Source organism: Trichoderma evansii (assembly GCF_050947405.1).
Source record: "Trichoderma evansii strain SZMC 28006 chromosome Unknown GGI43scaffold_10, whole genome shotgun sequence".
NCBI lineage: Eukaryota > Fungi > Ascomycota > Sordariomycetes > Hypocreales > Hypocreaceae > Trichoderma > Trichoderma evansii.
The window spans coordinates 46,511-71,284 of NW_028145196.1; the positions used below are offsets into that span (position 1 = coordinate 46,511).

Below are 24,774 nucleotides of genomic sequence, written 5' to 3' on the forward strand. Positions count from 1 at the left end.
ATTTCAAGGCACAACCCACAAACCCGGTACTTTGAGTCGTGGCGTTGGATTGGGAGAGGTAAGCCATTGCCGCTGTTTGCTGCTGCTTGCCCCGTGCATATCGCCGCAGCTCAGCCCCCGATGCCTGTCGGCGCCGTCTCTAGCCATGATGTGAACGACGTTGCTGCTCGTTCGCAAGTGATACCCTCTCCTTGACGAAGATCGCATCCGCCATTAATCTCGCCAATCCTCCATCTCGGGCATGTTGCCCTTAGTACAGACGCACCCTCGCGTGGTGCCAACCAACTTCGACGCATTCGGGCCCTCGAACAGCGGCCATGGCGCCCGGCCAGAACAAGAGAGACGAGCCATCGCGTCCCCCTACCATCGCTCCTCTACCATCCTACCTTTTCAGCTGCAGTATGACAGTTCGACCATTTCTGCCGCCTCAAGTTCCCGAGACTACGACTATCATTTGCGCAGGAAAACTCCAAGAGGCACCATCGACGCAGGATACGATGGATCGCCAACGCAGCTGTCGGCTGGGCCGCCGCCGCTGAAGCAGCTGATACTTCCAACGCCCTCGGGGATATACCCATACATGCCGCCAAATAATATTCCTTTTCACGCAAAGTCCCGTCTTTTAGAACATGAGCAGAGGAGTCTGGGCCAAGCTCCTCCTCTGACATCACCATGGCCTGTTGTCCAAGAAAGGCCAAACTTTGTTCTTAGTAGCGATTCCTCTATTACCCTTCAACAACCTAATCTCTCCTGGCAGTCAAACGGATACCCCATGTTCAGTCAGATCCCAGGCATGTACCAACCGCTTATGAGAGCAGCTGAGTACAATGTGCGAGCCTTCTGTCCACCGCCTGCCTCAGCAGCGGACGCTGCGACGATCAATCAGTTTGGCTGGCAGCCCGGCTCTATGCAGCCGAGTTCCACGCAACCAAACTATGGGTACCTTGATACCTCTTCGCAGTTTTCACAATGGTTTATGCCACCGGGCGCCCCCGGAAGCCTTTTGCAGCCACATAGATCAGATCCTCAATTACTGAGTAGACCTGCAGATTTGAAGGCCAACGCCCATGTCCCACGGTCCTCTCAGCCGATACTGCACGGAGGTTATGGGGACCTGAATGTAATTGGACACGCTTCTGCTGCCAGCAACCAGTATGCCTCTCGATCGAGCTTTACAGAAAAAGCATTATCGCAAGCTCAAGATCATTATGTTGAACTGCTGTCCTATCTGCAAACTGCAAGGAAATTTGATCAGATGACTGGCGCCAATTCCAACGCAAGATCCAAAATCTTAGTATTTCCCAGACCCCCCAAGTCCCGAAAAGTCAATTTTGGTGCTCTACAAGATGCGCATGGCAGTGCTGGACGACCCAACCTTTCGGCAGTCACACCGAATAACCATCCCCGGGCTCTTACATCTAACATTGAAGATACGTTAAACCATATTACGAGACAACAGACAGGGCAAAGTGCCCATGGGGAGGTTCACCAGCCAAGTACGTCAACAATGCATTTCGGTGCTTCACCTAGTACATATCCCGCACCTTCGTCCTTTGATACACTTGGCCCGGCTGCCATGGCGAAGGCATTGCCAGTTCTTAATGCAAGAAACTCCCTAAATCTACTTAAAAGCTTATGTGAACAAAGCCATTGGAAATGGATTGATGGAATTTTACTCGGTGGGTGTCTTTTATATGGCCTATCGCGGTTCGAAGATGCCGTAGAATGGTTCTCGAGAGTTCTTGCTCTAGATTCAAGGTTTGACCTGTTCCAGATGAACTATCAAGTGGTTGTTCTATATCTGACTCAGATTATAGCCATGTTGAGGCTATCACAAATATAGCCGCCACGCTTTATTGTCTTAACCGCCAAGAAGAAGCTGAAAAGCATTGGTTAAATGCTATTAAGCTATGCCCCTCTCATTTAGAAGCTACGGAACAGCTCGTTGGGTTGCTTTACAAGAAACGTAGCCGAGAAGCGATCGAAATTATTTGCTTCGTGCAACAAGCGCTGAAATTGCCCAAGGAACGCTCAACTCAGACTATGTACTCCACCTCAGGCTTTCGTACCGTGCCTTGCGATGATGACCATACTAGGAATGTGCACGTTCAGCAGCCAGCTATTACGAACCACGGCTATCACCCTGAGACTGCGCCCCGAATAGGCGGCAATAATTCAGATGTCTCTGAGTTCGGGTCCAGCGGATACGCACTCCCCAACAGTGAAAATGGCAGGATTTTAGCGTTGGTTCATGCCAAAGGCACAATACTGTATGGTTTAAAGGATATTGAAAGAGCCTCCGAGGCATTCGAAGAAGCCGTCTTGATCAGCGTTGGAGACCGGATAAAAAGTGTCCAAGATCTGGTGAATCGAATCCATGTTGTGCTCTCTCCAACAGGGTCCTTCCCGGCCACTGGTAACCAAAGACAAGCTTCACGGCGACCTCTTTTGCTACCCCCAGAAAAGGCTCGCCAGACTGCCCACCTTGTCTTTGCTGGCGGCGGCGGAGGCAGCGAGTTACCTGGACTGGCATTTGTTCCTGAGGGAGCCGCCAGGCGAGTTGCTGTGCAAACGACGAGTAATGCTTTACTTTCACTAGCAAAGATTTTCCAAGATGCTACGTCTGGCGGTGGTATCGCCCCAAGTCTGCTCAGACAGCCGTCGGGGATCGGGGATATACTAGCGTTGTACTATCTATCTCTTTCTCTCCAAGAAAGCCCATCTACTGCAAATAACATCGGTATACTCCTTGCCGGCGTGCAGCAGATCGGTTCAAACAATGTCGGTGCGTCGGGGATGGCATCTTCTCGGCCCAGTTTGCCTGGTATTGTGCCCGGCAGCGGCCTTGCACTCGCTTTGGCATACTATAACTATGGGCTTCGTCTTGACCCTAGACATGTTCACCTGCACACGAATCTTGGGAGCCTATTGAAAGATGTTGGGCAATTAGACCTTGCAATTCAAATGTATGAGCGAGCAGTCTCCTGCGACAGAACCTTCGACATCGCTTTGACCAACTTGGCCAATGCAGTAAAGGACAAAGGTCGTATAAAGGACGCTATTGCTTACTACAGGCGAGCTGTAGAAGCGAATCCAGGATTCGCCGAAGCCGTCTGCGGACTTCTAACAGCTCTCAACTCTGTCTGCGATTGGCGTGGCAGAGGAGGAGCGCTGCTTGAATCTGGTCAATATGACCGGTGGCACGTTGATGAGGAAGGCACTCTTGTGGATGTGAAGACAGCCATGCGTGGAAGTGGCCTAACGCAGCGGGTGCTTGGTATCATAAATCAGCAGCTGGGCGATGCGTCGCAATGGGGCTGTAATCTACTGCGGCAACCGACCATTCATATGTTGGCGCAGCAGCTGCACGGCTTTGGTCGCACACCGGGATTTGACTTTGAGAACGCGCTGCGTGCTTGGGCTCATAAACCGTGGGAAGGCCCGCGCCTGGTGCGTCTGGTGGAGCGGGCTACAAGAGTCATCCTCTGGAAATGGTATCATGACAAGTACGTCGTCAAGAGAGAGGTCACGCCTGCGCGCTATCTGCGGCCTCAGCTACCCTCTTCTCTCACCATACCTTCTGCACCGACTGTGCTTCCTTTCCACACTTTCACATACCCATTGTCTGCTAAAGACATACGATCGATTTCCCAGCGCAACGCAATGCGTATATCATGTTCGACTCTTCGTTCCCCTTGGTTGCCTCCTACCGTATATCCACCACCGCCACCGCCAAGTCCCCATTTGAATGTTGGATATGTGTCGTCAGACTTTAACAATCATCCGCTGGCCCATCTGTAAGAGACACCTTTCATTTGTGATATTATTTGATTCTACGACCTGATGAACTAACATGCCTTCACAATACAGAATGCAATCCGTGTTCGGGTTTCATAACCCTCGGCGAGCTCGCGCTTTCTGCTATGCCACTACCCCTAGTGACAGATCCGTCCATCGACAACAGATTGAGAGAGAGGCTCCTGTGTTCCGCGATGTTAGTTCTTGGCCAGCAGATAAACTTATCCAACAGATTATACAAGACGAAATTCACATCTTGGTCAACCTCAACGGTTATACCAGAGGTGCTCGTAATGAGATATTCGCTGCCCGCCCTGCCCCGATTCAGATGTCCTTCATGGGATTTGCGGGAACTCTTGGCGCAGAGTGGTGTGATTATATACTTGCTGATGCAACAGCTGTCCCGCAAAGTACTTTGCGTCCTTGGAGAGCAAACGTCGGCATTGAGGATGTATTTTTCGACAACACCGAAGGTGACGACCTCTCGTGGATGTATTCGGAGAATATTATATTTTGTCGGGACACCTTCTTCTGTTGTGACCATGCACAGTCATGCGACCGTAGTGAGCGTGATGTAACATGGGAACATGAAGAGAAACGCAGGTGGCAGATGCGCAAAGAGCTATTTCCAACGATACCAGATGATGCAATCATACTGGCCAACTTCAATCAGTTATACAAGGCAAGTAAAGGGTTCGAAATATTTCATACCAAGTTCCTCAGCTAACCTAATTGTAGATTGACCCTACTACGTTCCGATCTTGGTTACGAATTCTGGCGAGGACTCCTAAAGCCCTCCTATGGCTGTTACGGTTCCCCGAATTGGGAGAAGTCAATCTGCGCCGAACAGCTGAAGCTTGGGCTGGAGCAGAAGTTGCCAGTCGACTAATCTTTACTGATGTAGCACCAAAGAGCCAACACATCACCAGGGCGAGAGTGTGCGATCTATTCCTTGATACCGCGGAATGTAACGCTCATACTACCGCCGCTGACGTCCTGTGGTCAAGCACTCCGCTTCTCACCTTGCCTCGATATTCTTACAAGATGTGCTCTCGAATGGCTGCGTCGATCTTGCGAGGAGCGCTTCCTAAAACAGCCGCAGGCGAGCAAGCAGCAGTGGAGTTGATTGCAGAAAACGAGACAGAGTATGAAGATTCAGCTACAGAATTAGCTGGAGGCTTAAGTTATATGGTGACAGATAAAGGATATGGTCAAGGCACAGGGCGCCTAGCAGAAATTAGGAAGCTGTTATGGGACAGCAGATGGCAATGTGGACTCTTCAACACTCGGCGGTGGGTGACCGATTTGGAATCGGCCTATGAGGAGGCATGGCGGCGGTGGGTTTCGGGTAAGGGTGGTGACATATATCTATAAATATCTAGATGGTACTACTCGCTGTGGTTTTGGGGGCATTCAGTTAAGCGGCTTGGTTTATGGCGTTTCTGATTTTTTTTTTCTATCCTTCTTCTTTGGCGTTACTTACACGGAGCCACACAAAGATCTACGAGCGCGAGGAGATATACCTGTATCTGGCTAGCCAACTGACGGCTGCTACGGATTGCCTATACAATGCATTTTAATACTGCCCTTGGATGGCATTGACACTGTTCAATATAATATCTCCTGAAGCCAGTGACGGTTGAAAATCTAACCTGATAATTTTGAATATAACGACATAGCCCCCCGAGTCGCCAGTTCATTCGTTTGCAACTTGACTTATCTAGCTTATTATTGCAGTTTACTCGCTATGGCCTGCATCGCTTTCATCTAAACGTTGTTCATCGTCCGAATTACTCTCCTCCTTTGGTTCAGGCTCCGGAGTCTCCATCGTGAGGCACAGATGAGACGATGCCAACTGCGACAAGGGTTGACCATGACAATGTTCTCTTTGACCGATTCTTACTCTTCTACTTGGCTCTAGAAGATTGTTTTCGGAGCGATGTCTCCAAAGTTGTCTCTTGATACTGAGGCGGGTTGTCAAATCAAGGGTATCACTGGAAATAGCTAAATGGGAAGATGAATACACACGTTAGCTCACAGCAAAGATAGTTACCAAAAGCAGATCTCGACACTCACATGTTCGTCTACCCTGGATATCCGTGCCTTTGTATGGAGAGACATTCTTACATTCATCCTGACAGAGTTCCTCTTCTACAGGCACTTGCTCAGAGGTCGCTGCCTCTGTTGTTTGTGCTCTGCCCGCTCCGGCTCTCCTGATGAGGCTGCCAGATCGAGCCAGCGCAACAGCCTCGACACCCTTTCCAGATACTTGTTGGATAATCAGCTCCAATCGTTTAATCTCGGCCTTGTATCGAGATTCTTGGGCTGTCCAGTCAGTAAAGAGAATCTTGCCGTTTTCACTGTCTTCTTGTTGCTTTGCTTTCAGTTGGACAACTTCCTTCTCTTTGACTGATAGCTTATTTTTAAGCTTACTATAGCCTTCGATGAGATGAAGTACATAGGATGTATACTGAGGATCCAAGACTGGTGGCGTTGGGGATACCATGATGATAGTTCGTAGCATATCTGCCATTTCATCGACCGACGGAGTGTTCTGAAGCCTGTCTGCTTCTTTGACGAGGATATCATTGGCGAATTCGGCGGAAGATTGATTGAAGCCGGCCAAGGGTCGTGGAGTGATCTTTAGATTCGCCGCTTCGTGGGTGTCTTCATTGTCATTTTGGCCGTTATGAAGCCAAGGGGAAACTGGAGTTCGACAACGCTGTCCTGGTAGTAGCCGCATCCAGCTTGAATCTCCCATCTTTGTGCTAGACTGTTGATGAGATTGTATGTAGCATTAGTGAGATAAGAGGCTCTTGTGGATTGTTTTGGAGTTGATATAATACGGGACAGATTGCTTTTGGAGAGTTTTTTTTTTTTTGAGAAACCTCCGCAGTAATTATTGAGACAGAGAATGGGAAAGGATTGAAAGTGAGTATCGAAGGATCAGTGATGCTGGAGGAAAGTATAGCACTGGGAGCGGGTGAATGTAGCGGCTGGCTGTCAGCTGATGAAGTGAATCTAAGAAAACAAAGGGGGCTGTCATGGAGCTTGAAGGTGAATTATTACAAGGCTACGCTTTGTCTATAGCCTTGCATTTTGTTTTAATACTTCTTGCTATCTGTCTATCTATTGTGCCCCTGGATGATGTTTCATTCCCAGTGCATAGCGCAATAGTTACTCTTCTCAGGTCCACCACAATGTTCAAAATTGTAAATGTGAGACTTATCCGTGCATTTAATTTGTTTCCATCCGAAATACTTTGTAAATCATCGTCTTAGAGTCTTATAAATTATTATGAAGCGTGAATATCATACTGCCCCGTTATACTTCAAGTGTTACTACTTAATTCTATACGGATGCATTATTATCCTTCCCCTTATCCAGCTCATCAATGCGGCAAAAAGGACTTGGTATACCAGAAATCCGGTTTGATCATTCCAATTTTGGTACTTCTTTTACTGTCGGAAGTGGTCTGTGAACGCGTGAACGAGTATTTTCTCGATAGTAAGAATGAATCGGATATGCTGTCAGAATGTTGTGTCTGGGAGGATCATAAGGGCTCGTAAATGAACCCTCTTCTTCCATGACCGGCGAGAGTAAGAATGTGGTGAATGGGTTACCCGAGCGTGAGGTCACCCTGAGTGGTGCTGCTGAATAAAGAGAAGGCTGTCTTCTATGAAAAGGTAGGCGCTTGTTTGACTTCGAAAATCTCAGCTTTTTGTTTTGTAACGCATCACTTGGCGAGTAGGGAAGAGTTCGAGCCGCCGCTGGTTCAATATCTCGAGTATGATTTGACTCTTCATCACAATCTCCCAGGTCCAATTCTTCGCGGAAAGCTTCTGCTTCATCTTTCGATCTCTCGTGAGCAATACCTTTGTGTCGATTGCTTCTAAGCCCTTCCCTTAATCTGCGATTGTGTGGCGGAGAGTTGCTATCATCTGTAATGAGATTGAGGTCCCATAGATATGCCCACGCACGATAGTGAAAACAGAACGTCGCAAATGGTGCCTCTGCCGCATCATGTAGAATCCACTCATAGTAAACGGCATCTTCAGGATGTTCAAGGAGCCCTGTTGAGGGTGATCTATTGTTTGCATATTAGTATAAGCACATAAACAGTCTTTTAGATTCTTCGTCTTCTCTCTCATCTTCTCTCTTTACCTCAGGGTGGACATCCATTATACCATATTGCTGTTGATCACGGTGGGTAACCAATTGGGGAGTGTATCTTCGACGACTCTTTGCTCGAAAAACTTGAACTTCAATAACGCCTCCATCGTCAGCTGCAGCAACAGCATCAGGGCCTGGAGAGAAGCAGAAGCAGCGAGACTCAATTCCACTTCTTTTGAGCAGCGTTCCATCCTGCCTCAAGTGCCACCTGTCACTTGGCTCGTAGAGGGCTCGACTGATTGTGCCTGATGTAGTATCAGGTTTGATTCCGCAGCTCGTGATATGACGGCCGTTCATCAATAATTTGAAGAGAAGGTAGCATGAAGGCTCTGGGCTGCGATGGATACGGTATTGTACCCAGAACTGAGAGCCAGGCGTAGAAGGTATGTAGACAGAAGCCTTTGGAGCCGACTTTTGGATACGAGTCGAGTCTAAGCTATGAGGGCTCGCCTCATTTTCTTCTGTCTGTGTAGTTTCACCCAGAGATACAACTCGAACTGAAGAAGCATCAGGGTGTATAAATTCAGGTAATGGAAGCGATTCTGGTTGAATGATGAGAGATAGTTCGATGCCCCGCAAGCAAGGCATATTTTCAAAATGAATAGAATCTCTTCTAAAGATAGTGTTTCAAGAAGAAGAAAGGGCTATGGAGAGGATTGATGGATGTTGTGTTCAGCGATGATATAAAAGAAGTTGTCAGACTCCAATCTTTCTGGGTATCTATCTCAAAAAAAAAATTTTAAAGAAAGAGAAATCCAGCTGATAAATACCGGAGACCACATGGCAAAGCCTCTATAAGACAATCCAGTCAGTGAGTGACTGCTCAGCCAGCACGTACTACACACTGCAGAGTTAACAGCTGCATGGAACTGGCAGAGATGTTCAGCTAAGCAGTTTGCAAATCTCAAGTGCGTGAAATAATAAAAAGGGTTCAAAAGATCACCTGGTAAATCAATCAGCTAACTAGCTATTGTAGTCGATTGCCAATTGATATATCACGCGCTCCTTTTGAGTGAAAAATGCGTCCATTTATTATACAGATCAGCTGTTAGTATTTACCTCGGATATAGACTAGCAGATCCTAAAGCTAACAAGAGGTAACCTGTTGAGACACAAACACACAATTCAAGACTCAGAACCCGAATATGCTTCCCTTTTTCGTCTGATATGATATATTTTTTAACTTGCTGCGATATCTATGCGCATCAAGGGTATGTATGTAGATACGTAGAAGAATGTCGAAACCCCGCCACGTCGCTTCAATCGTCTATTGTCCTAGTTGCCCTGTCCAAGCACCGCTTTTGTGTCCTCTGTCTTCCCTAGAAGTCCCAAGTTCCGTATCTGGCTTGCGCTCGGCGCATTGTCTCGAGGGGTTGCTGATTGAGCTCGGGCATAGGCGGCTTGCAACGCCAGCGCTCTCGCATGCTGTCTCTCGTTAGCCGCGTCTACTTCTCCCAGCATGGCTGCTCCCTAAAACCAACCTCCTTCTTGTGGTGCAGGCATTCGTAGTAATCTTCTAGCACGGGCGAGCACTTCTTCTTGCCCGAGTCGTCTTCGCCTGAGGTGTTGACGACATAGCAGGCCATGACCTCCTGCCAGAACGGAAAGCAGCGGCCAACGCCTAGAAGCACAATCAGTCAGTATCCAGAGAGGCCATTCGTCGTATCGGAGACCGTACCGCCGTGCATGCCATATCCTGACGACATGATGTGCTGAGTGATGTGTGTTGCGACGCCCAGGGTCTACCTTTTGCATCAACAAGTGATGGCAGTCAAGGTTCGGTGCATCGGGAATTAATGCTGCGTCTAGGCTCTAACTAAAGTACCCAGCTTTGCACCTATAATTAGTTCAATTTCAGGTACTGTCTGATAGACAACACACCCCCGTTACTAAAGTAGCCCCGCTATTTAGCTGGAATGCCCCCCATTGGCGAATCGAGACAGAACAGTCCCGCTAATTCAATAACACTCACTGATGACAGCATCAACAATACTCGAAGCGATAGCAAGTCTCATTCTACTACAGCTGTCTGTGTCGTTAACGAGCTATCGTCTTTCATTTCAAAGGAGTTTTATTTACTTTTTTACGCCGGCCCTAAGGCCAGGATTATCCACAGCTTAACCTGTGGAAAAACAGCTTCAGCATGAGCTCTTCACTTTCGCCAGGAAAGGTGCTACTTCTCGCAGCACACTATGCTACGCATGCAGATATTGAGAGCTTGGCCCGCTTGTCTAGCCAGCAGGCTAAAGTGCTACACAAAGAGCTGTTATTGAGGATTCTTCTGACATATCTTCCTGAAACTGTAAAACCTTCCATCTATGTCGGTTTCTTACTCTCACTGGCCAGGGATAGTCTCGATGAATACTCCAAGGGTGTATTAGACACAGCTCCAGTTGAAGGCTTATCAGAAGATGAGGTCTCTAAACGGGCAAGGAAGCTTCATCTTCAACAGCTTTCGTCCACCGACGCACCTAGTCACTTTCAAAACGATCCGATAAGCGTCTTTCTTATCCAGAGGTCGTATAAGATGGACAGCGAAACTGGGCTTCTATCGCAGGTTCTCAGGCTACTCACTCCCTTTTTATCTCACTCGTCAGAGCTTCGCTCTTGGATAACGTCAACTGTGGTTCCATATGTAAGGAGAAACGTGGAGTATTATACCGATGAGAGCCCTCCGTACTCTCTTCTCGAATTTCAGAAGCTCTCAGACCCAGCTGCTGTGCTATATCTGCTTTCCAGGACTGGCATCCGTGAAGGGGAGAAAGGTTTCATTGGTCGTGATATCAGAGGACTGATTGGGCCATGGCTTCAGGGGAATAACCGTTGGACTTCAAGAGCAACTGACGATGACAATCACAACGCCAGCAACGCCGTCTTCTCTGCTGGCTGGGAGCAGTTTCTAGAATGGCTCACCGATCAAGCAGTGACTTCATGGACTGTTGCTGTTGCTGTAATCGAGCAGTGGGGAGGATCAAACGACCTGGATTTAGGAGAAATGGTCAGCTCAGAACTTACAGAATCCCAGCTTCAGTATCTGCTCCAAGGCTATGCACGAGCGGCACTTGCATCTGCATATTTAATTTCCGAATCCACGGTAGAGGCGTTACCTGGCGCCTATCAGATTACGATCCATATGAGGTCGTTACTTGGCTATGAAGATATCTCTCCGACCCTCGACATGGCAGTTTCTAGACTGCCCAGCATGTCTGATTTTGATGCATCGTCATTCCTTGGCATGAAAACTGCGACCTATATGAGAAATGATTTGCTTAAAGAAGTAAATCCACTGACTTCTCCCACAGAGGCAGCAATGACCTTATTGTTGGCTTTAATAATGAGTGCCTCTATTTGTACCGGCCTGGGAGTACCTTACTCTGTTAGAAAAGCCGGAGACTTGGCCTTTATTCAGGATCAGCGCGAGCAAAAAGGCGAGATTGCCAAACTTATTAGAAGTGCGTCCACTCGAATACAAGGGGACGAAGATAAATACTGGTTGCAAGTGAGAGACAAAGTTCTATGGTTGAACACTTGGGGCATCAGTAGTGATCAGCTTGTCAATTCTGAAGCTATAAGGGGCATCGCTGGGACAGTGTCTACGGAATTTATCGAAACAGAGATACTTAAAGCTCTCCTCTCGAACTCACGTATGATATGCCTTACTCATCAATCGCCTTTCACACTGCTAATTTGATACAGGTTACGCTCTAGCTAAAAGCATCTACGAGGACAATCCCAACAAGCCCCTTGTCGCAGAAATAATACAGGACACAGTATATCAAGCGGCACTACGAGCCTTTGACAATGCTTCCAACCCGAATCGGTCGAGGGGAGGGCTCAAGAAATGTGATGAGATGTAAGATTCTATGGCGTTGTCCATCTCTAATTGTAACCATTTTACTAACACCTTCTCAAGCATCCATTCATTCCCAGCCACATTAGACAAGACACATCCAGCTACCAAGCGTGTGGAGGCCTTGTTACGATGTACGCATGCATTGAGCGATTACCGGCTTTCGCTCAAGCAAGGAGAGCCATTCAAGCCCGTGGTCCTTCGAGTGCACTCTGATCCAATATCCATTATCGACAAAGTCCTTGAGCAAAACCCAAAGGCGTACACACGCCTCCCCGAGTTCCTAGAAATGGCTGCCAACATGGTCCGTGCCGGTATAACGCAACAAGCTCGTTCCATCAAATTCGACTCAGAAACAGGAGACAACAGCAAAGAGCTTCATCGTGCAGAAAAGCTAATTATTGCTTCATGCATAGAAGCAGCACTAAGAGAAGATGACTTCGAAACGGCTTACTCCTACGTTGTTAGTCGTCTAGAAACACCTAGCTCTAGTGGAAACCAAGCACTCCAGAAAGAAGATCAAGACGAGTGGTCTTGGAAGGCAGCCCTAAAAGCAGGGCAGTATATCCGAACTGAGCGAACTTTGCTACCAACGCATCTGGGTATTGCAAGCGGCAATCCCGAGATCCGTCACCTAGAGCAGCGTATAGAGTGTCTCGCAACTGCGCTGCGTGTCGCACCCACCTCACAGCTCCAGGAAATCCTCAAAACCTTCCGACGTTGTGAAGAACAGCTAGATTCCGCCATCAACGAGGAGGCTGCCGCTGAAGCTTCCTGGGCCGGTGTTGGTGAAGTTCCCGGAGCGTTTGAATCGCAAACTCCGCAGAATCTACAGCCTGCAAGGAACATGACAGCTACGGCTGTCTCTAGACAGGCAGAAGAGGCACCAATGTCTCTATTCGATCTATCACGGGCAACCGCCAATGTGGCATCACGAAATTTTACCAAGCTGTCCAATTTATCACCCCTCGCAACCTCCAGAGCACCGGCTTCGCCATCTCCATCTGAAGAGGCGCCGCAGCGGGTGAGGAAGAGGGACCAGCTCAGGGAAGCAGCCACTGGCACACTTGTTTCCGGAGTTGGCTGGCTAATAGGGGCAAATGTCAATCGAGAACCGACCGAGACTTAAAAATGATGATATTGTATCTTTGCAGACGATATCCTAAGACTAGTCTACTAGATTGCCCTTGGTTTTACTTGGACGATGAACAGGAGCTGCCTTGGCAGAAATAGATAATATGGCAAATGAGTTTCTCAGATTAAGCAGCGTCCAGTCAAATGGAACTTCTACCGCGACGTATTCCAACGAGCTTCAAGTTCCAGATCATCCAACGTGGTATCACGTGTGATAGCATAAATGAATGCAAGGCGGTATGATCTGATAAACCGAAGCTTCGGGTATAAAAGACGGCGAGAGCCACAAACTGTGTAGTTGAGACCTTTGTCGGGGGACAATTCTCATCGCTACATAAAGACTAGGTAATATCGAAACGAGGGCGTTTGATAAGCGCCTAAATACCAAACTATCGTCTGTCGCATTCGGAGCTCGGTTTGCCGAGTAATATATGACCATTACACAAGCATACCTAATCAGTCCTATGCTCCAATTAGTACCTAAGCTGAGTAAGTTGGAAATTCTAGCACGCAATAGGTAGTTAGATATGAAAATAGGCATAAGACAATAAAAAAAGGAGACGTTTAATAGTCGTTTGCAAGTTCGTTGAGCATTTCGCAGTTTCAGTATTCCAGTACATCTTGGCTGATACGATGTGCGTAATCTATGCAGTGTAGCAAAAAGGAAATGGCGAGACATGTTTGAAAAGGGTGTGTGATCGAGAAAAGCCATCTACCGAGCTCAAAGATGGGCGAAATATCCGGGAATCGGGTTTAAATGGTTGCGTGCACGAGACCTTACTAAACAGTTGAGAATAACTGTATTTTGTTGTATTAAAAGGACGAAATTATTACGGCGAGAATTGGTGGAATTTGCTGGCTGGCGTAGAAATGACAAAAATTTTACACGTTGGCTACTGGCTTCATCAGGTGGCAGTTAGCAGTCTCATGGCGTAGTGCGTTCATTATCGGCTGATATTAATCTGAATCCGAATTTGTTGCTTGTCGACCTCAGGCCTTATTGACAAACGGTACAAATGGCTGCAGAGCATGGTCGTAACATCTGAAGCACGACCGATTTTATTGGTTCCATTAGGGTCACTTCGTCAGGAAAGAAAATCAGGGCTCCTGGGTTGATATTGCTGGGCTGGGGTGTTGTTAAAACGGTATCAAAATGTTGGCTTGTTTATGTAGCGCAAGGTGACGAGTGATGAAGTGTTTGATTCTGCAAAGATCCGGAAGCTGCCCATAAACGCAACTCTGTAGCCGCAAGACCGACCAGCAAGAAAATTTTAAATATCCGCGACGACGGCCGAAAACCCGATATTGTTTCCCCTCCCTTAGCAGTCGCATATCGCACGAAACTCCTAATTGAGCAGATTCTGACGAAGAGTCCACAGCTGTCCACGGAGGTCGATTGACAACTGCGGACAAGACAAGTAAAATAAAGTAAAATAAAAAACACAACAAGAGAAAAAACGGAAAAATAGAAAAAGCAGCAACAGGCAGTCCATTAATGTCAAAAGACGTTTTGCGCCAAAGATCGATAAAGGGCAATCAGAAACCGGCGGGCGTTATCAGTGCATAGCCGACTCAGGGCCTGGGCAAATTAGCAAACATCACTCAAAAGGATTGCTTAGTATCGGTTCGAACCTCCATACGACTCGCGTGCCTCAGGTCGTGAGGCAGACTCGGTGTATGCCGGGCCACTGCTGGCGGCTGGCTCGCGAGATCGGCCACCGTCACGGTCACCGGTACGCTCGTATCGATCGCGGTCATATCCACCGCCGCTGCTGTTGCCACCACGAGCGCCGTAGCGATCGCCTCGGTCGCCACGATCACCACGGTCTTCGCGCGAGTAGTTGTTGCGTTCGCGACCATAGTTGTCATCACGGTCGCGGCGCTCATAGTTGCGCTCATAGTCTCGTCCACCTGCGTAGTTACGGTCTTCATATCGTCGCTCATCTCGGTAGTTGCGGTCGTAGCCTCCTCCACCACGGTCCTCATATCCTCGTCTCTCATATCCGCGTTCGTAGTTGCGGTCGTAGCCTCTCTCATTGCCACGGTATCGGTAGTCATCACGATAACCGCCGCCGCCTCCATAGCCGCCACGTCGGCGGTCATCAAAGCGAGAGCGAGGGTCTAAATTGAAGATGTCAGAATCGCAGATGAATATTATTCTTATCTAAAAGCATTGATTCAACATACCTCTCTTCGGAGGACCGAAGTACTTGCCGGGCGTAGGCGTACGGGGACGAGCGCGGCGGGCCTTTTCGATGCTCATAGTGCGGCCTTCGATGACCTCACCCTGGAGGCCTTCCTTGGCAGCCTCAGCTTGTTCAGAGGTCACCATTTTGACGAATCCGAATCCACGGGATTCTTTGGTGTGGGGGTCTCGCATGATTTGGCATTTCTCAACCTCACCATACTTTTCAAACATCTTGGAGACCTCAGCCTCAGACAGACGAGGATGGATACCGGTGACAAAGAGGTTGGAGCCGGGGTTAATGGCACCATCATCGTCATCGCCTCCCTTGGGAGCAGGTGCATCCTTGACGTTGCTGCAATGGGTTAACAGTGCGACAAAGAGGCAAGAATAGTCATCAGGCTTACACATCAGGGTTTCCGGTGGGAGACATGGATCGGCGACGACTGCCTGCGTCGTCGCGCGCCGGACGAGGAGAAGCGCTTCTGTTGTCACGCTCGTAACGAGGAGGCTCATCTAATAAAATTCAAGGGGCGTTAGTGGTGGTCCAATTAATCGAAGGCACGCGGCACAAACGCGTCGACGTCAGTCGTCGCCATGGCCATCGTCGTCATCAGAACCAAGGAACACAAACCATCGTAGCGATCGCCGTTAGCGGCCTCGTAATCCATTGAAGTAGTCGCCATATTTGCCAGATGACCAGAGATGGATGAAAAAGTGAGCAGCCGACTAAATCTGATGGAATTGGGTGATGGTTTGGCAGTTCGCTTCTGCTTGGCGAAGGTAGAAGGGAAGGCTGGAAAAAAAACTTGGTAGCACAGGAAAAGATGTACTGTGACAGAGAAAGCCGATGATTAGGCGGGTTGGGTGGGAGCGTGAGAGCACAACGGCAGCTGAACAACGCCCGGGGCTGGCTTTTCAGGTGATAATTTGGACAAAAGAAACCGATTCAGGTGCTTCGTTGCCGGCTGGAGTCTGGTTTTTGTAAAGGAAGGGATGAGCTGAATGCACGAAGCTGCGGCGTGAAGGGCAGCCTATCCAAGGCCAGTGTCAGCTCGAGGCTCTGAGGCTACTGTGAAGCATGGGCCAGGCGAGTGGCGACTTTGGTACCTGGTACGGAGTACAAAGGACTGCACGTACTAGCGCAGCCGCTTTATTAAGCACCACTGTCAGCCTACTTTCAACCAGAGAGATCTGTTCTTTGAGGTACCCAGTACATGAACCAGATCCAATCCGTGCCGCCTTTCATTGTGCCAGTGTTGTTGCTATAAAATGAAAAGCAAGCTCCATTTGGTAGACCTAGATATAATATTGGCACACATACTTTTGTTTCAAGCCGCCTATGGCCCAACATCTGGAAATGCCCAGAGTTGATCTAATCAGATGATCACCTATGTAAATCTATCTTATTCGTACATCTTTCTTTGTCATCTTTTGTCTCTCGGTCCCTTAATATGCAAGCTTTGAGAAAGCACCTATCTAGAGAGCACTTTGTATATGACGGAGGTACTGAAGAACAAACAAAGAAGCGACTGGTTTTCTTCACCCAGAGACGTGAATGACACAAATGATCAAAGGTTCTTTGTCGAGTTCCACAGTGTATTGAATTTCCGGCTCAGGCTGTCCACAATCACAAAGCTCACCAAACATCCTCCGGGTGAACCTCGTGCTGCTCGCCGTCGTCTCTAACATGCTCGTGCTTTGCATCCCTCTTCATGGACTTGCGCATATCAAACGCATCTTCGCTATCCTTGTCAGGATCCGTGGCATGCTCTCCATAGTAGTCCTTCACAACACGGAAGACGCTGTAGCCCAGTTCTTTGTAAAATGTTATGGCCTTTGCATTGCTGCTGCGAACAAACAAATCCATAAACCATGTGTTGTGAGTATCGGCTGCGGCTTCTAGCTGCTCGACCAAGATTTTGCCAATGCCCTGTCTTCTTGCTTCCGGAGCTACAGTCAGGGCTGTAATATGAGCATGCCAGGGAAGATAATGTTCTGAGTATTTGTATGCATCTGGGGATGATTCAACCTTTCCCATGACTTTAAGCAGTTACACTAGTCAGTACCGAGAGACTGCCATGTGGAGGGGGGCAACGAACTGTATCCGACAATATTCCCTTCTGAATCCTCACACACTTGGAATAGAGAGGGCCATTTTGCGTGGTACTGAAGATAGAAGTTGAGCTCATATGTCTCTGTTAAGGGATCCAGATTGCATTTTGAGAATTTGTTAACGTCATCTGGGCGAAACCGCCGGAATGTGGTCATCGTGCTAGCTCGGACAAGCCCTTGCTCTCACTTCAAGCCAGTCCACCAATTGATCAAGATCCAACCGCTGGCCGTATGCCTCTGTTAAGGGTTTATGACTTTACACTAGTGGAGCAACTTATCATGAGTGATCCGTACTAGCGGGGGTTCCTGGGTAGCCGTTGAATATGTGACCATGAAATGGGCTGGAAGCACAACTAATGGAGACGAAACTCCGTCAAATTGTAAGCCCACATATTCTAGGAAAGAGGGAATGCAGTCCTATAATTCTTACCAGTTCCAGGCTATAAGCAGATTGTCCACTTCTTTCGTTTTTCCCAGATTAACACTCTTTTCAGCTCTTTATAATATTAACCACATGTATATGAAATGAACAGCAAATATCTAGTACTCCGCAGTTTCCTGATGAAAGGCCGCACACTGAAGGCCGGAGTTCTTTTTTTGAACGCTACAGCAGCCAAGCTAAGCCGGTGAAGTGGTGCAAGCCTAAAATTTAATGGGTACCTTCAGAGTACTTTTACTCCCACTCATTTTGCCCTAGTGTTCATTGTATTGTAAAGTACTGGCAAAGTCCCCTATCTTATCGTGATAGGGAGCTGCTTACCGTATCTTTGGTTCTTGGCTGGGGCTCTATGCCTGCTGCTCGACCTAGGTGGGATCTGAATGATTCGGGGTCTCCTACCCATAGCAGATACCCCCCAAAGTCGGTGTTGTAATAAATTTTATTCCTCAACCACTAAAAGAAAATCGACGGAGATCGAAACTAGGCTGAGAAAAAATATTGCATTTTCTTTTATTTGGGACAGTGTTCAGCAGCAAGACTGCGCTCAACCATTATGCCCGGGTCGCCACACACTCCACGACACTCTCGCAACTCATCAGCCATCGACAGCTTTGCGGGCTCGCCCCAAATTCGACGGTATTCGAGATCCTCCACGCAAGATGCAATAACGTCGTTCAACCACAGCCCAAGCCATGATGCTCTCGACCTTTCAGTACTTGGCGGTGGCGGATCAGGGGCCAACGGAATGGGGAACTTAGCTGATGAGTTGGCGGACGCCTTTTCCGATTCAGGGGAAGAGGGCGACTACGACCCCGAGCCGACAGACCAGGCACAACACGTCAACGACGCATCACGAGGCGCAACAGCAAACGATGAGCCTAGAAGAAACGAAGGCGATGCGGCGAGCTTGCTCTCCCCTCGTCCAAAGGGCCACCAGAGAAAAACCAGTCTATACGATGGCAGTGACTATGGCTCAGACTCAGACCTTGATATTGCTGGCATACCGCCAAGTCTGATGGCAAAGATTGATGCTGTCGAGAACCTCACCATTCGCGGGACGGATAACTACGGAGGCACAGCAGACGATGTACTGAAGCGGGTGATTCAGGAGCTGCGTGACTTGGGATCACAATCCAGCGTCGAGGGCAGCGCTTCGAGGTAAACCAAGATTCTGAACTTGTATATGGAAGAGGCATCTGAGCGCCAACTAATGGGATGTTCGTTTAGACTTATAACAGCACACTCTGCGTTGACGACGCATCTTGCACACCAGACTCGTCAACTTCACAACCTCACCTTTCCCTTGCTATCTCCACTGGCACCAGCACCTGACGCTGAAACGATTGAAACACTTGAGCCACTACTCGTATCTCTGACAGAGGACATGCCACGACCATCGACGTCCGCATTCAACTCTCTCACAGCGCTACATTCCATCACATCAGAACTAATACAGTCGCTGAGCTACCTCTCGGATACGCTGCACATGTCTCGCCAGACAACGGCCGCAGCCAGCCGCAGACTAAAGAGTGCAAAGGAGCTCGTTGCCGAAATTAGGAAAGAGGATGAGATGAGAGAGCAAGGGGAGGAGTGGCTGACCAGAGGAAACTGGGGCGAGCGGCTGGAGAAAAGGGAGTGTGCGAGCGTCTGCGGAGAAGTGATTGGCGGGTTTGAAGAAGTCTGCAATTCCTGGAGAGAGCGGCTACTGGCCCAGGCCGAATCCCAGGCGTAAATACTCTGTTTTGCCACCACTATTGCTATTGCTGCGTTTATTACCACCACTGCTATTACTTTTTGATAAAGAGGGACAGGATAGAGATGACGGCGGCTGCACTGATAAGCGAATGACACCAATTTTGCTACCTATTTTTACTTTTTTTCCATGTTATTTCTGTAACTGGCTTGATAGATAGATTCATGAATGGGATATTATAATGGCCTTGTTTACGATTATATAAATAGTTGGCGCGGCCAGCTTGACTCGCCAAATATCAATACTGCATGTTACAAAATAGGCACACTTGCTGTCTTAGCATTAGATTTGGCATTGGTAGAAGGGGTATAGAAGGAGTCCACCGCTGTCTAGAAGGAGTTTGGATAAAGTTAGATCACAAATTTGCTCGGAGGGGGGCAGCCGAGGGGCGCCAGTATTGAAACTATGTTTCGAGAACTAGCACTAAATGGAGAACTCCTGAGCTTCTTAATCTGGCGAATCAATTTTCTGGGGATACAAATCGTATTATATGGTAAACATCAACAATCAACACAAGGCGATCCAAACTGACTCCCTCGATGAAGTTATCTTGCGGTCATTGAAGTGAGTATGCGGTATAAGCGGGAGCTTTGTTGAGATGCTGAAAAGCGTAGAGGGGTGCGCCTTTGGCTTTTAAAGATTTAGCCTTTCAGGAAGTATATCGTGTATCTCTGTACTGGAACAGTTGCTGCATATTGTTTGATTGATATCGTCATTCCCGTGTTAGCATCTATTCTTTCCAGCTCTACTGCTGTACGAGTGCTGCAAGTACTAGTAGACCCCACACTAAGCCCAAGTGGATAGCTTTGTTTGACTGGCTGGTTACTCAGCGGCATGGGGAAAGAGAAAAACACGAGACTATATCGAAATGGTGCTGGTTCTCGTACGTCAGATGGCGGAGAGCGAGTCGCAACGCATCGTTGACGCGAAACTGGTGCGTCCAAAGTGACGCCCGGCACGAAAAACGCGACTGCGCACTTTAGTGGGCGGCGGGGGCAGTCCAGGGCAGGGAGAGGCGAAAAGGCCGCTGATTGGGCGCTGCTTTCCTTTCAGAGACAAGAGAGGCCGGCATTAGCAGCCAACCGCCGCATCTGGCCAGTAGGTGGCGCGTCCCTGCTGGAGACCCCCATAATATTTACCTTGTCCGTATGCAGGTGCATGCAGTTTTTCGTTGATCAGATTCAAAACAAACAACACAGCAACAATAACAGCGCATGCAAGGACGGAAAGGCGACGCTGCAAATGGTGGCGAAGCGTCCACGGCCCTTTGAGCCGGTCATTTTATATTAATTCAATGTGATGCGCACGTGTAGACACTTATAAGCACTCCGTCTGTGAGTACTTTAATATACGCACAATACTACCTGCTAGTAGCAGGTCCCTGGGCTGGGTCTGGGTCTGGGTCTGGGTCTGGGTCTGGGTACTTTATAGTGCTGGGCTACAAGCGCTGAGATGAGTCGCGCGTGCGGTTGCTACCGTGGGCTTTTATTCTTAGGCTTCTTTTCTTGAAGCAACTCTGCGGGCTGGTGTTTAATTTGAGTTTCTGGTTTCTAGCGTATTGTAAAGGTGTAGAGCCGCCCTACATAAAAGAGCCTCGAACCTTGTGACCAGCTTCGTGTGGCTGGTAGCTACGAGCACTGAATCATCCCAGTCTGCTATTGTAGTGACGTTGTTCTATTATATGCATTGCATCGTGTCGTCCTTGTATAGATGGGGTAAGGAAGAAAGAGAAAATAAAATAAAGAGCATGGTGCTAAGTATTGTATTCATTGTATTTATTGAAGCTATGCCTACATGCATTCATGCAATCATTCATTCATTCATCCGGAGGGGGTAGTATTCATTGTGCAATCAATATACATAATAGGCCAGAAAGGAAAAGGTTTGGAATAAATAATTAAAAAAAAGCCCCTGCCCTTATTGTTTACTTTGGCAGGCGAATGGTAGCAGTGTGAGAGAGTTTTGGCGTGTGCCGCAGCCAATGTTGTTGTTCACGCACGCCGCGTTTTTCCCACTAGCACTCGCTGCTAATATTATTGTTCCACCCCCCTTTAGCACGTTGACGCCCCCGACTAGGCATAGTCCAGCTCTCGCAGCCATTTCCCCAGCGGCTTCAACCTCCCTCCAGCAGCCTCTCGCAGCTTTCCGTCTCAACCACAGGCCCGTCTTCCGTCTTCATCACCCACCACCTCCTTCGCTTTCCCACTTCCTCGACACACTTGTGCGCCTGCAAGTGCCATTAATAGCGAACGACTGACTATACCGGGCTATATTGCCTTTCGACTTTCTTTTCTCGATTTTTTTTTTTTTTTTTTTGTGTATTTCGACCTTGTCGTCCGTGCGATCGGTGTTGATTAAACATCCACCAGTCGTCCCAGCGATAGTCGCCAATCCGCCCTCTTTTTCTCTACTTTCATCCCTCGCCCTCGCACGCGGTGGACTCTACTCGATGAACACACGACTTGCACCCACACTCTGACTGGATGCGCGCTCGCTCACCCTCTTCTCGGTTGCTACCAGCATAATATTATTCACCTCAACATCATTTCTCTCTTCACCCGCCAACCGCCCCGCCGGAGAGCCTACGATCCGAGCAACTACTTCCGAGGGGACTCCCCACGACGGTGCTGCGTCCTTCATCACGACCACGCCACAAGGCCTGAGGCCTACTTAACACCACACAGCGACATCTCCATTTGTCGGTACCATGGGTCCCTCCAAGAAAACCATGGGCGAATCCAAGCAGCCAGCCACAAACAACACCGTTCGCATGTCCACGCCTCCTCCTGTATCAGATCGCAGCCGGCTGGAAGCAAAACCAAACGCAGAGAGCAACAGCGGCACAATGCGACGAATGCGAACCAGGGCACGAGCTAGCGATGTCGCCCATCCCGCGGATTTTGATGTAGACGCCGTCGACAGCGCTCTCTTGAGGGAGCTGCAACGCCCCCAGCGTGAAAGTACTCCCGGAGCAAGCCCTTCTCGCAAACGCCAAAGGATCAATGGCGATCGGTTGGTCATCCCCGCTGTATTATCCATCATGGCTTGTAATGGCTTCTGACTTTGGATTCTAGATTCATCCCTACTCGCACTGGCCAAGATTTACAAGCCAGCTTCAGCCTTCTACATGAAGATGCTTCTCCCGCTACTCCCTCAAGGCATAAGAAGAGAACGCCGCAAGGTGAACTTCACTTCCAGAAGAGTAAGCCGAATCTCCTGTCTCATCATCCCCTCTCATACTTTCAGTTGTGATGGTTAAGGTTAAAGCGATGAATAAAATTGGTTACTAACTACGTCACAGCCGAGGAAGCCAATCGCACATTCTCAACATTGCTGCGTGCGGAGCTGTTTGAAGGATCAGTGCCACAAGTCACTCCCTCCTTATCACCAGACAGCAACCTGCCTGTTTCCTCACATGTCAGTGTTCAGGATGGCACACGATCCCACACTCCTCCCAGCCACAGCTCCGCCGTAACTCTGCCTTCGTCATTGACCCCATCAACCCCCCATAAGAACCTCTTCTCATACCTCTCGCCCCGTCATCACGGTCACCCTGTGGGCCATCTCACTCCCTCAAAAACTCCCCAGAGTCGGCATGGCCCGAATTTGGACACAAGAGCGGAGATCTACAGCTTATCGCCTGTGCGACTTGGCAGCCAGCAGATGCTCTTGAGTCCGCGTCGCCAACCTCGAGCAGTCAGCAAAGTTCCATACAAAGTTCTCGATGCTCCTGAGCTCGCCGACGACTTCTACCTCAATCTGGTTGACTGGGGAAGTGCAAACGTTCTGGGGGTTGGGCTGGGATCTAGCGTTTATATGTGGAATGCTCAGACCAGCAAGGTCAACAAGCTATGTACCTTGGAGGACGATACCGTAACAAGTGTATCATGGATACAAAAGGGCACACACCTCGCCATCGGAACCGGAAAGGGCCTCGTCCAGATTTGGGATGCGGAAAAAGCTAGAAGATTAAGAACCATGACTGGGCATACAGCTCGTGTAGGATCCTTGGCATGGAATTCGCATATCCTCACATCCGGCTCTCGCGACCGGCTCATTTACCACCGAGACGTCCGGGCACCTGACCAGTGGCTCAAGAAGCTTGTCGGCCACAAACAAGAGGTTTGTGGTTTGAAATGGAACTGTGAAGATGGCCAGCTAGCCAGTGGTGGCAACGATAACAAGCTCATGGTCTGGGATAAACTTTCAGACACACCGCTCTGGAAATTCTCTGACCACAATGCTGCCGTCAAGGCCATTGCATGGTCACCACACCAGCGGGGCCTACTTGCTTCTGGTGGTGGTACAGCCGATCGCCGCATCATATTCCACGACACCGTTAAAGGCACCGTTGTTAACGAAATCGATACCGGAAGCCAGGTGTGCAATCTCGCTTGGTCGAAAAACTCCAACGAAATCGTCTCAACCCATGGCTATAGCCAGAATCAGATTGTTGTGTGGAAGTATCCATCTATGACACAAGTGGCCAGCTTAACCGGACATACATACCGTGTTCTATACCTGGCAATGAGTCCCGATGGCCGTGTTATCGTGACGGGAGCCGGCGATGAGACTCTGCGTTTCTGGTCCGTATTCGGTCGACGACCAGGCACTCGGGAAGATGGTGAGACAGGAGGCGGCAAATTCGCTGACTGGGGAATCATTCGATAAAATCTGACATCTGGCTGCTCAAGCCGTACGAGATCATGATAATCTGACTGAATTCACATCTCTCCTTTGACAAGATGCTCCATTTCTTATGTTTATACCCTGGGCGTCTCGTCCCCCTCTTTTTCAAAGAAAACCACTTTTGCTTTTTTTTTTTCTATTTTTACGCAAGGAGTTGTGCGTATGTACGTTGTTTGGCAACGCGTGTGAGATGTTTCCACGCGAGCCTGCGGGAATGAAATGCGATAACGTCTTTGCTATTCATTTGATTTATCATTTGGCATAATTTGGCGCGGCGGTGATGATGGTATTATTTCTTGGGCCGCTTAAGCGGCATGGTAACCACTTTTTTCTGGTGTTTTTGGGTCGGGCTATTTGTTATCAAGCCCAAGGTGTACATTGGCTTTTTTATTTCATGCCCTATTGCAGTATGAAAAGGCAAAGGGTCAAGACGACCAGCACAGCTTCCTCACAGCGGTCATAGTTTTTGCTGCTTCAGTGCAGCCTAGCGCATTTATAGAGAAGATAGGGGATATATCTGATCATGAACTGACAAATGAACATATCATCAATCTATATTTGGCAACATGCACTTGGTGTGGATAGTGATGTAATATGTATGAAGTCATAATCATTGAGTACTACCTAATAAATGACAA

The 24,774-nt window shown here is 48.6% G+C and overlaps 10 protein-coding genes across 10 annotated transcripts; 4 read left to right on the top strand and 6 right to left on the bottom strand.

Moving 5' to 3' along the window:
- Nucleotides 1–241: 241 nt before the first annotated feature.
- On the top strand, nt 242–5,600 carry GGI43DRAFT_427407 (glycosyl transferase family 41-domain-containing protein; the record flags this gene model as incomplete). Its single annotated transcript, XM_083208797.1, has 4 exons — nt 242–1,758; nt 1,818–3,797; nt 3,871–4,480; nt 4,537–5,600. The coding sequence occupies 4 exons, from the start codon at nt 242–244 to the stop codon at nt 5,170–5,172; spliced, it is 4,743 nt and encodes a 1,580-aa protein (XP_083060359.1). The 3' UTR covers nt 5,173–5,600.
- GGI43DRAFT_422833 (uncharacterized protein) lies at nt 5,537–6,559 on the bottom strand (the record flags this gene model as incomplete). The annotated part of the gene is made up of 2 exons (XM_083208160.1): nt 5,537–5,802; nt 5,875–6,559. The coding sequence occupies 2 exons, from the start codon at nt 6,557–6,559 to the stop codon at nt 5,537–5,539; spliced, it is 951 nt and encodes a 316-aa protein (XP_083060360.1).
- Nucleotides 6,560–7,117: 558 nt separating this feature from the next.
- GGI43DRAFT_427409 (uncharacterized protein) lies at nt 7,118–8,559 on the bottom strand (the record flags this gene model as incomplete). Its single annotated transcript, XM_083208798.1, has 2 exons — nt 7,118–7,885; nt 7,919–8,559. The coding sequence occupies 2 exons, from the start codon at nt 8,557–8,559 to the stop codon at nt 7,234–7,236; spliced, it is 1,293 nt and encodes a 430-aa protein (XP_083060361.1). The 3' UTR covers nt 7,118–7,233.
- A 687-nt stretch (nt 8,560–9,246) lies between these two features.
- Nucleotides 9,247–9,677, bottom strand: GGI43DRAFT_383748 (uncharacterized protein; the record flags this gene model as incomplete). The annotated part of the gene is made up of 3 exons (XM_083203430.1): nt 9,247–9,396; nt 9,453–9,592; nt 9,650–9,677. The coding sequence occupies 3 exons, from the start codon at nt 9,675–9,677 to the stop codon at nt 9,247–9,249; spliced, it is 318 nt and encodes a 105-aa protein (XP_083060362.1).
- Nucleotides 9,678–9,934: 257 nt separating this feature from the next.
- Nucleotides 9,935–13,055, top strand: GGI43DRAFT_42037 (Sec39 domain-containing protein). The gene is made up of 3 exons (XM_083207806.1): nt 9,935–11,615; nt 11,668–11,824; nt 11,885–13,055. The coding sequence occupies exons 1-3, from the start codon at nt 10,115–10,117 to the stop codon at nt 12,948–12,950; spliced, it is 2,724 nt and encodes a 907-aa protein (XP_083060363.1). The 5' UTR covers nt 9,935–10,114; the 3' UTR covers nt 12,951–13,055.
- Nucleotides 13,056–13,880, bottom strand: GGI43DRAFT_42038 (uncharacterized protein). The gene has a single exon (XM_083207808.1). It carries the CDS (start codon nt 13,665–13,667, stop codon nt 13,161–13,163), a length of 507 nt encoding a protein of 168 aa, XP_083060364.1. The 5' UTR covers nt 13,668–13,880; the 3' UTR covers nt 13,056–13,160.
- A 690-nt stretch (nt 13,881–14,570) lies between these two features.
- Nucleotides 14,571–15,826, bottom strand: GGI43DRAFT_383750 (RNA recognition motif domain-containing protein; the record flags this gene model as incomplete). Its single annotated transcript, XM_083203431.1, has 4 exons — nt 14,571–15,076; nt 15,143–15,495; nt 15,548–15,656; nt 15,775–15,826. The coding sequence occupies 4 exons, from the start codon at nt 15,824–15,826 to the stop codon at nt 14,571–14,573; spliced, it is 1,020 nt and encodes a 339-aa protein (XP_083060365.1).
- Nucleotides 15,827–16,429: 603 nt separating this feature from the next.
- Nucleotides 16,430–17,888, bottom strand: GGI43DRAFT_404946 (GNAT family N-acetyltransferase). The gene is made up of 3 exons (XM_083205975.1): nt 17,686–17,888; nt 17,243–17,608; nt 16,430–17,183 (listed from the first exon to the last, which is right to left on the bottom strand). The coding sequence occupies exons 2-3, from the start codon at nt 17,409–17,411 to the stop codon at nt 16,780–16,782; spliced, it is 573 nt and encodes a 190-aa protein (XP_083060366.1). The 5' UTR covers nt 17,412–17,608; nt 17,686–17,888; the 3' UTR covers nt 16,430–16,779.
- Nucleotides 17,889–18,247: 359 nt separating this feature from the next.
- GGI43DRAFT_422836 (uncharacterized protein) lies at nt 18,248–19,426 on the top strand (the record flags this gene model as incomplete). Its single annotated transcript, XM_083208161.1, has 2 exons — nt 18,248–18,852; nt 18,922–19,426. 2 exons carry the CDS (start codon nt 18,248–18,250, stop codon nt 19,424–19,426), a joined length of 1,110 nt encoding a protein of 369 aa, XP_083060367.1.
- Nucleotides 19,427–21,929: 2,503 nt separating this feature from the next.
- GGI43DRAFT_42157 (WD40-repeat-containing domain protein) lies at nt 21,930–24,424 on the top strand. Its single transcript, XM_083207974.1, has 3 exons — nt 21,930–22,459; nt 22,522–22,649; nt 22,749–24,424. The coding sequence occupies exons 1-3, from the start codon at nt 22,155–22,157 to the stop codon at nt 24,116–24,118; spliced, it is 1,803 nt and encodes a 600-aa protein (XP_083060368.1). The 5' UTR covers nt 21,930–22,154; the 3' UTR covers nt 24,119–24,424.
- Nucleotides 24,425–24,774: the final 350 nt, after the last annotated feature.

Coding starts and splice junctions, on each gene's coding strand:
- GGI43DRAFT_42037 (XM_083207806.1), top strand. CDS start 10,115: ATGAGCTCTTCACTTTCGCCAGGAAAGGTGCTACTTCTCGCAGCACAC. Junction 11,616..11,667: donor AGCTCTCCTCTCGAACTCAC/GTATGATATGCC, acceptor AATTTGATACAG/GTTACGCTCTAGCTAAAAGC. Junction 11,825..11,884: donor CTCAAGAAATGTGATGAGAT/GTAAGATTCTAT, acceptor CACCTTCTCAAG/CATCCATTCATTCCCAGCCA.
- GGI43DRAFT_42038 (XM_083207808.1), bottom strand. CDS start 13,667: ATGGCTTTTCTCGATCACACACCCTTTTCAAACATGTCTCGCCATTTC.
- GGI43DRAFT_404946 (XM_083205975.1), bottom strand. CDS start 17,411: ATGACCACATTCCGGCGGTTTCGCCCAGATGACGTTAACAAATTCTCA. Junction 17,184..17,242: donor AGGGAATATTGTCGGATACA/GTTCGTTGCCCC, acceptor AACTGCTTAAAG/TCATGGGAAAGGTTGAATCA.
- GGI43DRAFT_42157 (XM_083207974.1), top strand. CDS start 22,155: ATGGGTCCCTCCAAGAAAACCATGGGCGAATCCAAGCAGCCAGCCACA. Junction 22,460..22,521: donor CAAAGGATCAATGGCGATCG/GTTGGTCATCCC, acceptor TTTGGATTCTAG/ATTCATCCCTACTCGCACTG. Junction 22,650..22,748: donor TGAACTTCACTTCCAGAAGA/GTAAGCCGAATC, acceptor ACTACGTCACAG/CCGAGGAAGCCAATCGCACA.